This window comes from Corvus moneduloides, chromosome 7 (genome assembly GCF_009650955.1).
Source record: "Corvus moneduloides isolate bCorMon1 chromosome 7, bCorMon1.pri, whole genome shotgun sequence".
Classification (NCBI taxonomy): domain Eukaryota; kingdom Metazoa; phylum Chordata; class Aves; order Passeriformes; family Corvidae; genus Corvus; species Corvus moneduloides.
Window position 1 is genome coordinate 19,204,416 of NC_045482.1, and position 17,395 is coordinate 19,221,810.

Consider the following 17,395-nt stretch of genomic DNA (forward strand, 5'->3'; position numbering starts at 1 on the left):
ACCTGTTATAAATCCTGCTATAATAATCTGAACTGGGCCCCGTGAGAAAGCTGCAGCTGTTTCTAAAGAATATGACAGGAAAGTACTTGAATCTGTAGTAGGAAATCTGCATATAATTTGCTGGCACTAGTGAAGTAGACTGCCAACATAGTTCTTCATTGTTAATGGTTTAGAAGCTCCAGCTTCACATGAAATTCTATTGGGAAATTCTGTAGGGGTTTTTTCCATACTTTAACTTTATGGAATTCTAATGGAAATTTCAAATGATGGATGAAATTATGTTACATGGTTATTTAATATTGGAATTTTGGTTTCACCTTGAGCATCAATGCTGGAGTACTTTGCAAAAGAAGGAAGTTCCTTGACTAAATGCCAGAGAGGAAACAAATGTTATTCTTAGCAAATCATATTTGATTATATCTGAAAAAAATAATAAAAATACATTCTTACGTTATAATTCTTATGTCTGATACAAATTTTGTCATTAACTAGGAAAACCAATTTTGTTACCTTCATTTTACATGGTTGTATTTCTTCCCTGTGCTGCTTCTCCTTTTACTTTTTTTTTCTTCCTTCCTTCAGCATATGCTGTTTTGCTGACTGCTCCTCTTCCTTTTCACTCTTGAGATGCTTTCCTGGTGTTCTTATTTTTGGTGCCCTGTACATGCTGCCACCACCAGTTTTCTTTTCCTACTGCTACCCAGGAAATTCTTTTCCAGCTAGTTGCTTTGGTCCTGGAGAGAGGCTCTTGTTTTCTCACTTCCTTTTATATAGCAGTGACCTGAGGCAGCTAAGCTGGTTCATTCTTGCTTAAAGGTATTCACAGCCTGAGTGTCCTAAATAACAGCTGGAAACAATGCAACCAGCCAATTCTCTTTGGACTTAACATTGGCCTATGAACCACATTTTGAGAACCGCTGAATTGCATAATATATGAACAAAAAGGTCCAAAAGAGGCATAACTGATGATTTTTTTTTGTTAGTCTTTGGGAAGAACATCGACAATTGTGTGTATAAGTGTGTGGCCTTTTGTGAGGGCAGAAGGACTAAAATTCTTTATAAAGGACTACTGGGTTATGAGGAACTGCCTGTCATTTCAAGGTATTTAACAGAAAACTGCAGGGATGCATCTAAATATAGAAAAAAGAGTTTAACATTATATAAACAGGAAAAAACCCAACTCTTGACATTGTCTCTTAGGAAGAATAAATGGTCCACCCAGGTCTGCTCGCAGATTAGTGCTACTTAGTCCAGCTTTTAAATTACTAGGAATTTGATTTTCATTTTCTGGGTGGAGGTTCATCTCATGTTTTGGGATGAGAAGAGTCTTCCATAGCTTATGGGGATGGTTCAGAATATCCACTGAAATCATCTAGTCCAGACTCCTCCATTCATTGGATATGTAGTCATTTAATATGTGTTTTAGATCATACAAATACAGTTGTTGTTTCAGGATACAGGTTTATGAAAATACTAACTTTATGGCATTTTCTCTCTACCTTGCTGACTTCTGCCTCCATCCCCTTGTGCCATGGCTTGATGCCCTGTTGCTTTTACCAGCACCACTAGGTTGTACAGTCAGAGAATAAACTGGAGAACTGATCTAGCTTCTTTCAAAAAACAAATACGTGTTTTTTTATGATGCTAGTTTCTTTTTTTCTTTTCTTTCTCCTGTTTGTTTTTTTTTTCTCTTCAAGAAAAGATTGATTAGTATACCAGTTTGATATACCATGTGGCTGTGCAAAAGGCTGTGCCAAGATAACAAGAGATGATGAGGGGTGCTGCTACTAAAAAAAAAAAGAGTATCAGATGCCAGGCCTGCTTTTTCCTTTTTAGCTAAAATAATTCCATAATTATGAGCTTTCTGATATGGACTAATTTTGTCTCCCCTTTCTTCAAATTTTCAAGCTCTAGAGGCACTAACTCTGAAATAATATAACCCTGTCTAGAGTATCTTTCAATGAGTATGTGTTTCAGTTTGAGTATAGATATATAGGTTTCCACAAATTAGGCATCATGAATTCTTTACAATTTTAGAGGACCTGAATAAATAATTATTTCATTGTTTCCTAATGCATAGCATAAAGATGAGATAAATTTAAGCGCTGAAATTAAAGAATGTGCTCCTACCTGACACGCTTCTTTTGAAGTTGCACTTAAAATCTTATGCAATACACATTCTTCATTTGTAATTTTAATAAGACACAAATGGAAAAATCTATTCAAATTAGATTGGTTTTGGTGGCTTGTATCAGCACCTTAAGAATGTTTCTGCTGTAATGATGTGCTCTTTTATTCTTTTACTTGATTTGCACTTCAGCCTTAAAATATTTTAAATGTCTTTTCATAATCTGTTGGTTTGTACAGAATCTGTAATTGCCCATATCTCAGTTTTTTCTTTTTTTGTACATCAATTTCAGAGCGCTTCCCAGATAATTTATCTCCTTGGCTGAGGTACAAAACCCAGCTGCCTCTCATTTCAAATAGCATCCCTACAGTGCAGAACAAAACCATGAACATCCCATTACCTGTGGGTTCGTGAACAGAAAAATTTCTTGAAACAGGCTTTTGCCTTATCCTTCTGAATTTTTCTGGCTTTAACAGAAAAGTAGTGCTTTCTTCTAGTTCAGCAGGGTTTTGTAATGTAATGTTCCTCCATCACCACTAGTATTGATGCAGGGGTAAAAATACCCTTTTCAAATGGGAAGTAAATGAGCTTTTATATTTCCTTCTTTTCATTTGCAGGAGGAAGCTGAAATACAAGCAGAACTTGAACGTTTGGAAAGAGTTAGAAATCTTCACATAAGAGAACTGAAAAGAATAAATAATGAAGATAATTCACAGTAAGAGTCTTTACTGTCTTAATTTTGCATGTCTGTTTTTAAAGCAATTCTCTAATATCACATTTTACCTGCAGAAGAGAGACTTGCTCATAATTTCTTTTTGGTTCTATGTTTATATATGTATTTTAAACACCAATTTATTTACAAGTTTCTTACAATTTGGTAAATTGATTAATTTTTTTGTTGAATATGCAAGAAATAACATACCTACACTGCTTATAGTGAAGAGCTGAAACTTGCTTGACCATATTACTAAGCTAAAAAAAATACTTGTGAGACAACTTAATGCAATTCTCTTAGCTGACAAAAATGCAAGAAAATGGCTGGGAGGTTTGATGCACCAGCAGCAATTTTGTGCTGCGCTTAAAATTAGTTTTGTGTTTGCAGCGCTGTGGTTTCATTCCTACTAGGTATAGGTACCTAGGAGGAAAAAGCCTTATGTTGCTACTTTGTATTTCACCTTGAATGGCAGTGTATCACAATGTTGAATTGCTAATAATATGAACTGTTACTGTGTAGTTTTGAAAGTAGTAATTACATTACTTTAAAGGCTAAATCTGTTTTCCATGATGACAAATACACTACAGTTTTACCAATGCTTCTAGCTGGCACTGTTGCTTGAAAGGAACTGGTTCTACCTCTCCCTGGCTACTTAGCCCTGTTTTCTTTCACATGCTTGCATTTCTTTCCTGAACTGATGCTGGAAATTGATCCAAATTAAAACCAGCTACTGTGGTTTATTTTTCTGGATTAATTTTAATCCAGAATCAATTTCCTGGTCTAGTTTTTTGCCCCAGCTGCAAAAATGTCTATTCTGCCATGAGGGGAGAGGGCAGTGCAAGGGTGGAATGAGCCAGGGGGAAAGGACATGGTGGGACTGGACTTCTCGCTTTCTGCACTAGGAAATGTTCATGAAACAGTAGTCTTAAGCCTTCAGGATTTTATTTTTTACTTTTTAGACACAATAGAATTATGCATACACTACTAAGGGTTTTAAACATTAAAAGAAAAATATGTGAAATTGTGCCTAACTGTTCTGATGGTACCTACCATGCAGTAATACAGAAATTTTTTGTTACCATGTAGTTTTAGTGCTAATTGATATCTAAATTAGTGTCGTGGTTTGGATATGAAGAATAATGGGTGTTGGTACTTACATACTGATGGCAGAGTATTTTCTTTTTAAAAATATATAATATATTTTAAAATTAAAAAATATAATATTATTTTTAAATAAATGTCCTACAACAAATAAACAAGCAGGTTAAATGACAATCTTTTCTAATCTTCAGTTGTTTGCATTAGAACAGGTTTAGATTTTTTTTAAAAAAGGATCCTTCAACAATAAGGAATAAATGGCACAAAAAATTGACAGGCTTTGACTGTGAAAATCCTACATATGTGGGGCAAAGAATGCCCAAATTACAGTCACAATTGAAAACAGTTACAGGACATGGACAAGCAGAGTAGTGCAGCTTCACTACTCATTGTCTGCAGTCAATGCTGACACATTTTATGGTACAGAATGAAAAGCTTTAAACTGTATTCATGTTTTTGTGGTAGTTTAGACAAGTATTTACCAAGTGGCCAAGCCACAGCTTATAGTCATCATGTAGAAGAGAAAAGCAATGGAGAAGTGATTTAGGTCTGTAGCCCCTGCTATCTTTCCTAGCATGTCCTGGCAAGGTAGCTGTTTGGTAAGGGAGGGGATTCTCAGGCAAAGCAGCTGTTGCATTCTGACTCAAATCCTGTTGGGATTTCCGCTTCCAGCTGTGGTGTAAAGCAAATCCATTTTGTAGCAACAAGTCCATCTACCCATGGGTAAACTTGTATGTCTACAACTGCACTGGAATAATGGGACAAGTTGAGAGTGCAGGTTAGGGCTTCCTTGTCCGGCTTTGGAGCCCATGTGATGTTGGGGTGCAGGTTCTGAGCCATGGAGAGCCACACAGGGTAGCAAAAGCAGTGAAGAGGGAAGGTGGTAAGATTCACAAGGTTGGCCCTACTGGAGGTACACATGTGAAAAATACGAATCTAAATTTGTTGAGTGTAGTTTTCAAGAATTGGGCTACTGGTCACATGACATCAACTGCCTAATGATTTTGCCTCTAAATTTGTTATTTGTTTTACACTGAATGTATTAATTACTGTTTATGGTTTCTTTAAAAAATATTTAGCATTGAAATATGTATCTTCATAGTGAATGAAAAAGAAAGTTTTATTTCTAAAAGGGGCATAGCAAGCAAGAAATAGGCATCTGCTCTTAAATACTTGACTACCTATGACCATACTTCCAGAACTCTAGAGAATATGGAAGGATGGGATGAGCTATTGGCAGACTGGCCCTGAACCCTTCTTTAAAGTTTTCTATGGAATATAAGTGGCAGCTTGCCTTAGATTCATGAATATAGCTGTCTCGTCATTTTACTAAAAATGTGATGAATATTCACATCCCTTCCCTCTGATTGTATGGAAGAATGTATTTTGTCTTCTGTATATTTCAGGAAAGAGAGCATGGTCCTTTTTCTTGGTCTGGCAGCATCATTTTGTATTAGGAAGAAGTGTTTTTGCTTTGCATTTGCTTAGAGTAAGCACAGATAGTTATGTCGTGTGTTTTCTTTCTATTTGTTTTAACTTAGTGTTATATAAAATCCATTTTGTTAAAAAGAGGCAGTAATATACAACATATCTGGTCATGTTTTGTGTGAATTAGAAGAATGTCCTTGTTGTTTGATCCAGAAAGATGAATTGTGAGACTTCTCTAAAATTTGGCACAACAAAGAGAGACGCATGTACCACATGTTTAAATTTAAGCATGCTTTTCTTGTCCTCAAAAAAAATAGAGAAAAATAACTAAATGTTTGCCAGGATTGACTGTTTTGATGACAGTGTTGTGGTAGTATTTGTAAACAGTCAAAAGTTACTAAAATTGGTCATGTTGTACAGCTATGCCATAAGATTTCTTGTGGTGTAATGTTGTTCAGCATACTATATGTTGTTTCTAAAAAGAAAACTCCATTGGATGAGTAATACTAAGAGATTTACATTTTAGATGCTACTTGTATACGTTAAACAGAATAAACTTTTTTTCCTTTCAAGATTTAAAGATCACCCCACGTTGAATGAACGGTATTTGTTACTCCATTTACTTGGCCGAGGTGGCTTCAGTGAAGTATACAAGGTAGAGTTTGTTGAGTCTGATAAATCTGATTTTTGAGCCATGTACATTTAATTTTGGGGGACAAAAGTGGATCTAATTAAGTAGAAGGATTGCAATGGGTAGACCAAACTTCGATTAACCTGTGGAGGGGAGGTAGCATGACAGGAGCCTTGTCAATAGACTTGTGAATTACATGCCAGCTTTTTTTTTCACTTTATTGGGTGTTATTTTTATCACCTTTGGTTATAACTTTCCCATATTCATGCATTTCTTTTTTAGGCTTTTGATCTTTATGAACAAAGATATGCTGCTGTGAAAATTCACCAGCTTAACAAAAGCTGGAGGGATGAAAAGAAAGAAAACTACCACAAGTAAATATTAATGACTTACGCTTCATATGTTAAGCTTAATAGCATTTTGTTGACTGTAGAAGGTTAACGTATCCATCTTCTTTTAGACATGCCTGCAGAGAGTATAGAATACACAAAGAACTGGATCACCCCCGGATAGTTAAACTATATGACTACTTCTCCCTGGATACAGATACGTAAGTAGAACTTGGCAAGGATTTTAGTGCTGTATAGTAGATAAATAGAAATGAAGAGTATTTGAACAAAAATAATGTATGTTCTTGCTTTCAGCCAAAACATTTTAAAAAACCCCACACTAGTTGCAGAATTCTGTCTGCTAAATATTACAGGCCTTCTATAAGGTGATGAAGAGAGTGTTTTGCAAAGCCTGACTAGCGTCAAAAGGCTGCCATACCTTAGACAAGTTTCCAAGACTAAATGACAGCAGGAGCATTACTAGCCTAGGTGTAGCCCCTGGTGACTGGGCTGCACCTCTTTGCATGAAATTGTGTCACATCTTAAGGGATAGTTAAGGTATTTTGATTTTGAGAAATGTGTCTACTGTAAATAAAGAGGCTTTTTAAAATGTCTCATCAATATGGATGCAGTCTCTCTTTTAGTGAGTATGAATGTTCTAATTTATATCAGTTTTCATACGCTAATCGTTCCACCATGTGTTCTATTAACTATTTCGTTCATTTAGTTTGATATTCAAGCAAGCCATTCTTAAACTTGTCAGAATGAAACTAGGTTGTAGTGTGTTTCTGATTGTGCAGTATGATACATTCTTTAATTTTGCCTCTCTAAATTCTACCCTAGGTTTTGCACGGTGTTAGAATACTGTGAAGGCAATGACTTGGATTTCTATCTCAAGCAACATAAGTTGATGTCAGAGAAAGAAGCTAGGTCCATTGTAATGCAAATAGTAAATGCACTACGGTATCTCAATGAGATCAAGCCCCCTATTATACACTATGATCTTAAACCAGGTAAGTGAGAAATATTACGACTGAAAATGTAATTTATTTTTTATCCTTTATTTTGTTTGTAATTCGTGCCTGAAAATGCCAGAATTATCTTCTGTGTGTTAGGATTATTGTAAACAACTGGAAAAAGTATGTACTTTCCTTTGGAATTTCATTGCCAGAATCATCTGCCTTTTCTGTGGAAAATCTTTGTTACAACTTTTCTATTTTGCATTATTTTGATTTGAATTTGTAGGAAAAAATCATATAGCTAATATGTACATGCATTGGTAGTTAGCAGTATAAACAGATAAGATCATTAGTAGACTCAGTCTTTTCTGGTAATTGTGGAATGCCTATGTCCAAATAATTTTTCCCATGTGTTTTTTTGAACCTGTAAATATGTAATCAATCACTTTCAGCATCTCAGCATAAGCACTCCAAAACACGACTTTACAGAGAGTTTTCTTTATAATGAATAATAAATATTTTTAGAAACAATATTTGTCTTTATTCCACGTCCTTTGTTTTACCACCTTGCATGAATGATGCTTGTATTCTTCATGTGCTTTAATCTGCTATACTCCAAGTGTGGGGTTTATAAAGTAATTCTTGGTGCTAGGCTGTTTGCTTTCCGCTCTGTAATAAACTATTCATATAGGTTTCTCTTGTCTTATGAAATTGTACAGAATGTATTCTTAGTCTCATTAGTTTTTGTTCTCAGAGGAACTTCATCAAATCATTTTTACATCAAGAAATTATTGTACAACTTTAACACATGGAGTAAGATTTGTAGGATTTCAGCAATTTCTTGGCACAATTTTGTGGCATATGCAAACCATGAAAACTGTAGTGTAGGATTTTTTCTGCCAGAAAAATAATGAAACTTCATTGTAACTAGTATACTGCTGCATTCTGGTGTTTCCTCTCTCCATATTGGTGTTTCTTTGCTGACCAGCCAGCTCCCAGCTGAGAGAGCCATTTCAGATCATGATGGTAGCCGTGAGAGTTCCTGAAACTGCACAGAAACTTGTCATAGTCAAGTTACTCTAGACTTGAGGATGTAAAGATGATGTGAATGTATCTCTGTTGGTTTAAGCATGGTGGTAATAACACCAAGGTTGTGGGTTTGGTCATGGGTCCCTTTTAACCCAGACTATTTTATGATTTTGGTTCTATAAAATTGTCACTTACCCCTCATGAAGTTAGATGTTCTTGAAAATTGAACCTGGTTTTGAAAATCATGAATTCTGTTAGCTTTTTTTAAAGTAATTTTTCTTTTTTTTTTCTTCTCTGAATAGGTAATATCCTTCTTGTAGATGGAACAGCATGTGGAGAAATAAAAATTACTGATTTTGGTCTGTCCAAAATAATGGATGATGATAGCTATGGGGTGGATGGAATGGATTTAACTTCACAGGGAGCAGGAACTTACTGGTAAGGCCTGGTTTGATTTTGCTGTTTAGACTTTGGATCATTGTTCAAATTTCGTAAATGCTGTCTTATAAAGCCAATTTGGAGAGACAACTAGGACTAAAAATATTAACATGGATTACAAACAAAGGTGTTTGTCCAGTACTGTGATGCTGGTATTCCCAAACGTTAGAAGAATAACTTAGCAAGTAAAATAAGAGTGTGTGTGTTATTTATTTCTTTATCTCTTTCTTTATATGTGTATGTATATATTTGTAAATAAATAAATATGGAGGTGATCACTGCAATTTAGAAACATGGTTTCCTCTGAAGAAGCAGATATTTAATCTTTGACTGCTGGTGGTTGAAGACATTTGACAGAGCTGTGATGATTAAGTGTGGGTGCTTAGTACTTGAAAATTGTAGGACAGGGATTACCAACAGGTAATGTCCTTAGGACAAAAGACTATTCACTCTTCCTTCCTAAAGGTTAATGACGGCTCAGCGGCTGTGATTTACTTTTTGTGTGCACTTGCATGCTTGTCCAAAACACTGGAGTTTTAGAGCTGCCAAAGCATAGGAATGACAATAAATATTTCATTGCTTACAGAAAATCTGTTTTTAGAATTTGGTCTCTAAAGATGCAGGTTCTTCATGGCACAGTAACTATTTGAGCCTGGGTATGTGCTGGCTTATGTCAGGGTGGGTGGATTAGAAATCCTGTGTTGGCCAGGTTGTTACAAGTCATTTCCTCACAGAGAAGCCAGTGTCATTCCCATTTGCTTTGCACCTCCTCCTGTATTCAGGAGTTGCATGTAATAAAGTTTTTGCCTTTTCCTTCAGAGATTTTAGAAAAGGAAGCACATCTACTTCCACAAATGCCACTGTGCACATGCTGTGAAAAAACGATTACTCAAGTTGAAACATTTTAGAAGTGTTAGGGTTTTGCTACTCTTTTTAATGCTTTACCTATTTAAATGTTTTCTCTTAGGAATATATATCAGAAAAATTTTGGCCTTTGGATTTCATCTGGAATGCCTCAGGCACTAGTGGTGCTGCAAACTTAAGAGTAAAAAAGGATCTGTAATCGTTACAGATTCATGATGAATCTCTCCATTTCTAATTTGTACTTTCTCTGAGCCCAAAATCTTCATTAGGGAGGGTAATACTTAGAGTGAGTTTGAGGTTGGGAATGAGTCTGTTCAAAGTACATTGCACAAACTGTCAGCAGCATAGCCCTGGAAGGGATTTCCTCAGTGACTAGGTCCAGTTACCTGCCTTCCCAGGCAGTTAGGTTATATAATCTCTTTTATAAACTTCTAGATGTTTATATTAAATTTAGTTAGTGTTTTGGCCCCAGTAATCTGATTTGAAGTGTCTTCTGTAACCTCAGTTCTCTGATCATTAGAAACTTAATCCTCTAATTTACAGACTATATTTATTTGTGGCCAGTTTATACTTGTTTGTTCCTGTGCCAACATTGTCCTCCCTCAAGTAGGTTGTGGCCCCTTCCTAGTACTTGCTCCTTGGTGTTTTCAGAGCCTTCACTTTTTTTCCCCTGAAATGTAGGCTCTTCATTCTTCAGATCATTTTAGTAACCTTCTTTGCATTTGTATCACTTTAAGATCACTTGTCTTGATTGTTGTAATCAGAATTGTAGACAAGTATTCCGGAAGAGAGTTTGTGATACTGTTTAAAATTATTTCATTTTCATCTCATTTTTCTGCCTATTTCCATTTCTACAAATATTTCTTCAAAGTTTCTACTTAAGTCTTACACACTGTTGACGAAAGAGTGCCTGTTCTTTAGTTGCCCTAATAGATTTTTTGCCTTTTTCAATTTTAAATATTACAGTCAATAATACTTGACTGCACTTAATACATTTGGAAGGTTTTGTTTGCTTTGTAAAGGAAGTTCCATTTCACCAGTTATTCTGTAATTCAGGAATGGCATGGGAACTTCCTCAACTTTCATTAAATAAAGTTCTCTTTCTGCAGAATATAGGGACAGAAATAACAATCGCCTTTGTCTATCATATATACCCCTCTGGGTAATGTTGCCATTTTTATTAAAAATTTGGGTAAAGGGCCTTTAAGCCATATCTGCTTTTTTTTTTGATTTCTAACCAGGCCTTACTGAAAAATGCCCTATTTGGCTTTCATCTTTTCTTTTCTTTGATAGATGGCTATGGTTCATATTTAACCTGGGGTCCCAATGAAAAAAAAAAAAAAGTGATAATTGGCTGTTTCGGTAAAAAAAGTTTGTATATGTGCTTGTGTGAACTAGGCCCCTCTATTTGACTAACTGTACAAAAGCTGCATTGTCAGTTTTGATGGGTTGCAGGATGTTGGAATGCAGATTGTAGGGCAGCTGTACAGTCGAAGCTCAGAGATGTGTAGCTGAAGTGCTTGTACAGTTTGACAATTGACCGCGTTCTAGTGAGGCCATACTTAGAGAATGAAATATATGTTTTGTTTTCCAGGTACTTGCCTCCAGAGTGTTTTGTAGTTGGCAAAGAGCCACCAAAGATTTCTAATAAGGTTGACGTGTGGTCAGTTGGAGTAATCTTTTTCCAATGCCTTTATGGTAGAAAGGTAAGGAAAAGATTAGAGATCTAAAGAGTTTTAGTGCAGGTGCCTGTTCTCAGTAGACTGTGAATTGCATTTGTAAAAACATGAATCTGCATGGAAAATTACTTGTGTTACTTTTTGGTGGTGTACATTGATTTTTGCAAAAAAATTAGAAAATCTTGCCTGTAACTTTTTTATTTGCAGAAGGGTTGACAGTTTGTATTAACACTGCAACAACATACTGTAGCATAAATATTTATGAAATCAAAGTAGTTGGATAAATCTCCTGAAAAAATAATGTGCTTATTTTGCAGCCATTTGGCCACAATCAATCACAGCAAGATATCTTACAAGAAAATACAATATTAAAAGCCACAGAAGTTCAATTCCCTGTCAAACCTGTTGTAAGCAATGAAGCCAAGGTAACTTTTAATATAATCTCTGAGTAAAACATTCATCTTAAAGGATTCAGCTGTAAAATTGTTGTTAAGCCAAGAGTGCTGTGGGACATAATAACCAAGTATGTAAAAAAACATAATTGAGAACTAACATTGGGATGTTTTTATTTAAGCAACCTTATTCTGGGGCTTCTCAAAATCATGTACTTCAAAGCAAAACTACATATATATATATATATATTCCAGAAATTTGCAAGTGGTTTTAAAGTAGGCCACCTCAAAAATTGTCTGCTTTGCTTTTTCCCAGAGGACCTTATGTGTCTCATTCAGGCTGTCTCAGTAGAAGTTCTTGTGAAGTGCTGCTGCTAACAGTAACAAGCTCTTTCTGAAAATAGTGAATGTTCTTCTCTGCAGCCTTATTGGCTGGAAGAACTATTTGACTACCAGGTACCTGAAGGATATGACCAGTAATACTCTTCCCCTTGAAAGGTCAAAGTCTGTGTGTATTAACTTAAAGCTGAGTTTAGAAACATGAATTTTTAAGATTAAGAATCTAGAAGATATTTTGATGCTGATTCAGGAAATGAAACTGCCAAAATAGTTGATCTGCCACAAAGGTGTTGATAGCATTGTGTACTGTATTTAAAAATCTTAGTAATATCAAATTCCTCTACACAAACTGTCTATTCAGAAACAGATTAAGGTTGTTTCCCAAATGATTACTACTGTGAGCATCTGCAACACAAATCCAATTCTGTGAAAGTGGGAGAAAATGTTTCATGTTATTTGCTTGTAAAAACTCTCCCAACTTTTGAAAAATATATTCATGACCAGTAGAATGGTTATTGAAGTTTCAGCAACTAATTAAATATACTTAGATTTGGGACACAAGATGCCAAAAATTTAGGAATGTTAAGATTCAGCTTCTAAAGATTAAATGGAAAGGAAACCTATTTTTAGAAGCAGTAACTTCCCAAGAAAATAAGTCTTTTGGGCACATAAACCTGCTTTTACAAGTGGTGGTGTATTTCTGTTCATTAAAGTTTCTAAAAGTAGTATTAGTGAGAGAGTTGTAGTTAAGGTTATGAAAAACTGGTTGAAGAATTGTAGTTAGTATTGGGGGTTTTTTTGTGGTTGAGGTTTTTGTTTGCTGTTCTTTATTTTTTTCACCCTCATTTGAAAACACTATCCCTTGAAAGCAGTTGACAGATACCCATCATGTAACTGATAACATTACATACTAAGAGTTTATATCTGTGTCTTTTAACTTTGCATTTCTTTGTCATTAGTAGTTTGTATAGAGGATGTTAGGAAAGAGTACATAGTTCAGCACAGAGAATTGGCAACTTCTTGCGTTCTCTGTGTATTTGCATGCTCTGTTTGTTTGAAAGACTAAAATAAACTTCCAGTATTCTCCACTCATATTAACCATTGTCATGTTAGCTTTCAGAGAGAGGGAGAAATTATTCTCTGGTGGAAATGCTATAAAACAATTTTAGACTAACTTCTTAATGCAGACCATTTACAATGACTGTGTAGAATCCAAATTGTTTTTCAGATTTATAGGCTTGGCAGTTGGAAAAGAACAGCTTGTAAACTGAAATTCTGATTTGGAAAACACAGAGATTAAATAAATATGGAACCTCAAATGACATTGTTAGTTAGTTTTCAGACTGTAACTGTCCTTTGATTCTCCTCACTGTTTCCTGTTTTGTGCACTGGTCTCCTTTGCTTCACACTAGTGTGGCTACAGTGCCACAAAACTGTGAAGTATTTTAAAAACATTTTACACACAAAGTGTTACTCTGAGGTTCTTGCAAATAACTGTTTACAGTTCATTTGTTTTGAAGGCTTTATTGTGAAGAATTTTATTAAAATATGTAATATCCAAGAACATGTGAATATATACTAACATATGTGCATGATTATTATATTGTACCTTGTTAATGCTGGATATGTAAATGATAGAAGTAAATTCTAGCATGATTCTTTGGAACTTGTATCACAGATTTTCTCCTTTAATCTCCAGTTTTTAATTGGAGCAAAGAACAAACAGCTGAACAGATTTATCAAAGGAGATATATGTAATTCTTTTAAATTAAGTTCTAAATTAAGTAATGATGTACTAATCAGTTCTGTAGCAATAATAGGGAATTTTTATCATTAAGTGTTGAAGCCCAGGCTCTCAGGAGACCAAATGTTCTGTGTGCTAGACATAAGACTTGACAGAAACTTTCAGCACAAAATGATTGGCATACACAGGATGGACCTAAACGTAGGGATGACATAGTGACTCAAGAACAGTTGTGAATTTAGCTACTGAGTTTTTCAATTGATTCAACAATTTTAAGCAGGTGTTGATTGAGTTTTTCATGGGAAGAGAGTTTCAGCAAGGTAGTGGTTTCCTAAATATTCTCTTGCTTATTGAGCACGGCAACCATCATTGTCAATTTCATGGTTTGCTATACCCTGTCATGGCACATGTGGAAATGCCTGTTTTCAGAGTCAGCTAAAGCACTGAAATTCTGTCCCTACATCATCCACCTATTCTTCCCCACTGAACTCAATGGTTTTAGAAGCTCATTAGAGAAAGTAGAAAGGTCTTGTTTTTCAATCCTCTGACACTTCCTGCTGGTTTTTATTAGTCTGTTCAGGCATAACACATGCAGAAATCTAATTGGTTGAGGTGCTAATGTTTTACTTGTAAATATAGTTCCTAAACATGGAAATGCATATTTGAAGTATATTGAAGATATATATATATTGAAGATAATTTGAAACCAATAGATTTGCTGATTTTTTTCTTTCTGCCATGATGTTACATTTTTTCAGTGGGCTCAGCAGTAAAATGTTACATTGTCATTTGAATTGAATTATTTAAGAACAAGAATTTATTTAAAAGCTAGTTTATTCAAGAGGCCTTGCCTATTTGCCTGAAATCAGATGTAAGTATTTGGAATGTTATTGTAACTTCCTACATTTCTTTTCTAGGCCTTTATCAGACGCTGTTTAGCATACCGAAAAGAGGATAGATTTGATGTCCACCAGCTGGCTAATGATCCTTATCTTCTCCCTCATATGAGGAGATCAAATTCTTCAGGAAACTTGCATATGACTGGCCTAGCAGCATCCCCTACACCACCTACTTCAAGCATTATTTCGTACTGAAATTTCTCCAGCTGAGGAATGGGTTGATACCTTTGTTTAGTTTCCAGATATAGACTTGAGCTTGAAAGCATTTGAGTGTTTTTACACAGGATAAGTTTGATAACTGTGTTTTCAGACTGAAGTCCTCCTACATAGTGTCATTTGTATGATTGGAATGGATCATGGACTGTGAATAAATGTACCCTTCTGAGAAACACCGTTAAAGTTTGAAGGATGAAGGATGACACTTCCTGTTACAAACTAGCAGGTATACTGTGTTTAAGACTGAAGAAAAGGTTTTTAGTTTTTTCTGGGGAACATTGTAAATAATCTTTTTAATACTTTAAAGTACATTGGTGGATACTGGAAAGTTCTAACATGAAGGGTAGTTTTTCATTATTTAAATAAAAAAGGGTAGTGAGCAAATTTGAAAACACAGGAAAAATTTTGTGCCTGGTTATAAACTAAATGAACTGCCATCTTTCCAAGACATTGATCTTTTGAAACCAAAGTAAGGAGTGTGAGACAGTGAAAGATAATGTTCAGCATCAGATTTCTCTAATAAAATTGGAGTATTTCATTTGGCTACTCAGGCTTGTACCTCCAAAATTGTGGTAGTGTTTCACTGAATTTAGATTGGAAGGGTGATATGGAATTCCTGGTACTTATTTCTGAAATAGATTGCTAATTTTGAAATCCATTCAGTTTTTAAAAAATACTATACTTGCTGTGGTATTGAAACTTGTGAAACCTTCCAGGCTTCTAATAAAAGCAAGCAACAATATGAAACCAAATGCAAGCAGGTCATGTATAATGTTCTATGCAGGAATAATGATAAATTCCCTTCTAGCTCTATTGTAAATTGTTGTACAGATGTCACATTTTCAGTTAAATTTCAGCAATTTATTCCTGTACAAATGTTTAAAGTATGGCTTTTTCTAATTGGATATTGTATTTTTTTTAAGTCTCCCTCAAGGCGCTTTTAATTGTTGCTAAATGATGTTGCTTTTACTTTTACAAGAGTCAGATGACCTCCTTAAGGTGCGAGTCAACTGTACGAGAGATTGAGAATAGGCAATTTGTTAACAATCAAGGCATGTGAAGCAGATCTGTGTTGGCAATATACAGTACAGTTCTTTAAGTCAGTTTATTGCGTTCTCATCCTGCAGAGCGCATTGATAATAGATGTAGAAGTTGCTCATGGTTATTCTCCATTTCTGGAAGTTCCTATCAACAAGGAAATGTTTCTTGTGGCTTGTACAGATATTTTAAAATGTGAAACATTTTCTAACTGCCTTGTATGGTAGAAACTTATTTTTCAGAACAGTGTATCTCTCTCCTGTTCACTATTCTTTTTACTATCCCATTCTTGATGCTGAATACCTATATGTAATTTTGTCCATGTTGCAGAAAGAGGAGGCTGTATTACCACAGGTTTTCATTTAGTATTGTACAGTTAAACTGTTGCTCTTGTTTCTGATGTTGCAAGCCATTTTGTTTTCATTGTATATAAAGAAATGTTAACTGTCTCTTTAAGATGCTGCTGAAATTGTAGAGAATGTAGCCAAAACAGTAATAAACAACGGCAGTTGAAATTTCAAGGTTTTCATTGTTTTTACATTTCAGCATAAGGCAAATCACATAACCATATCACTGATTAACATGAAAATATTTGAAGCAAACTCTTCTTAATTACAAACAAAAGGCCAGTAATACAATAATTAATTTAAGTAACATTGGAGTTGAAAGGGGAAGATTCCATGAAACTTAAAACATCTGTCATGATGAGGTAACCAAAACTTCATTTCATTGAACAGATGTCACAGAAAGAACTCGTAAGTATTTCAGTGGTCCTTCTTTAAATATTGAGCTGTGGAATAAGATTAGCTCATAGAATTATTAGAAAATTAGACACAAACAGAATACTGGGACTCTGTCCTTTCCACTCTCTACAGCACAAGACCAAGTGCAGAGTTCAAGAAGAATGTGCTATAGCTGTAAGTTCACATTAGATTTCATTCCTCCTTATTCTGCATGTTGATAATGGAAATTGAATTGATGGTTTTACCACACAAAAATATGTAGAATAATGTTAACTGTGTTTTTATTTATTTGAAATATGTTATGGTTACCCGTAGTAATGGTAAGTTAGGCAGTATATTAGAGAACTACTTAAGTACCTGAGAAATTTACAGCTACCTGGAAGAGGAGATCTATTTACAGACTTGTTTTTCCTATGGTTAGGATCTGGGAATAGACTGTTGTGGCTGAATACAGGACATTTAATTCAGCATTACAAGTATATGTTTCTGAAACTTAAACACTCACTTTAAAAGTGCTTCATACAGGAATTATTTGAAAGAAATAGCTTTCTCATCTCATCTTTTGAATCAAAGTTGCAAGATTTTTACCCAATAACACAGTTGTGTTTGTGTTAACATCTTGTAGTACTGTTAATGAAAACTTTGTATCCCCAAGTGGACTAATTCTGTGGTCACAAGAAGACTTCTGAGTTGTGTGTTTGGTGGCTGCTACTCAGCAGTTTGTAC

General features: G+C 35.0%; 1 protein-coding gene across 2 annotated transcripts in view; it reads left to right on the forward strand.

Annotated features, from left to right (window-relative positions):
• Window positions 1–16,447, forward strand: part of TLK1 (tousled like kinase 1) — a 68,771-nt gene extending 52,324 nt beyond the window's left edge. For both annotated transcript variants that reach the window (XM_032114177.1, XM_032114176.1), the window contains exons 13-21: window positions 2,746–2,843; window positions 5,943–6,024; window positions 6,283–6,374; window positions 6,461–6,550; window positions 7,173–7,342; window positions 8,620–8,755; window positions 11,214–11,325; window positions 11,616–11,723; window positions 14,691–16,447. In XM_032114177.1, coding sequence (XP_031970068.1) covers window positions 2,746–2,843; window positions 5,943–6,024; window positions 6,283–6,374; window positions 6,461–6,550; window positions 7,173–7,342; window positions 8,620–8,755; window positions 11,214–11,325; window positions 11,616–11,723; window positions 14,691–14,867 — 1,065 coding nt within the window. In that variant the 3' untranslated portion in view covers window positions 14,868–16,447. The remainder of the gene's footprint in view (window positions 1–2,745; window positions 2,844–5,942; window positions 6,025–6,282; window positions 6,375–6,460; window positions 6,551–7,172; window positions 7,343–8,619; window positions 8,756–11,213; window positions 11,326–11,615; window positions 11,724–14,690) is intronic.
• The last annotated feature ends 948 nt before the right edge of the window (window positions 16,448–17,395 follow it).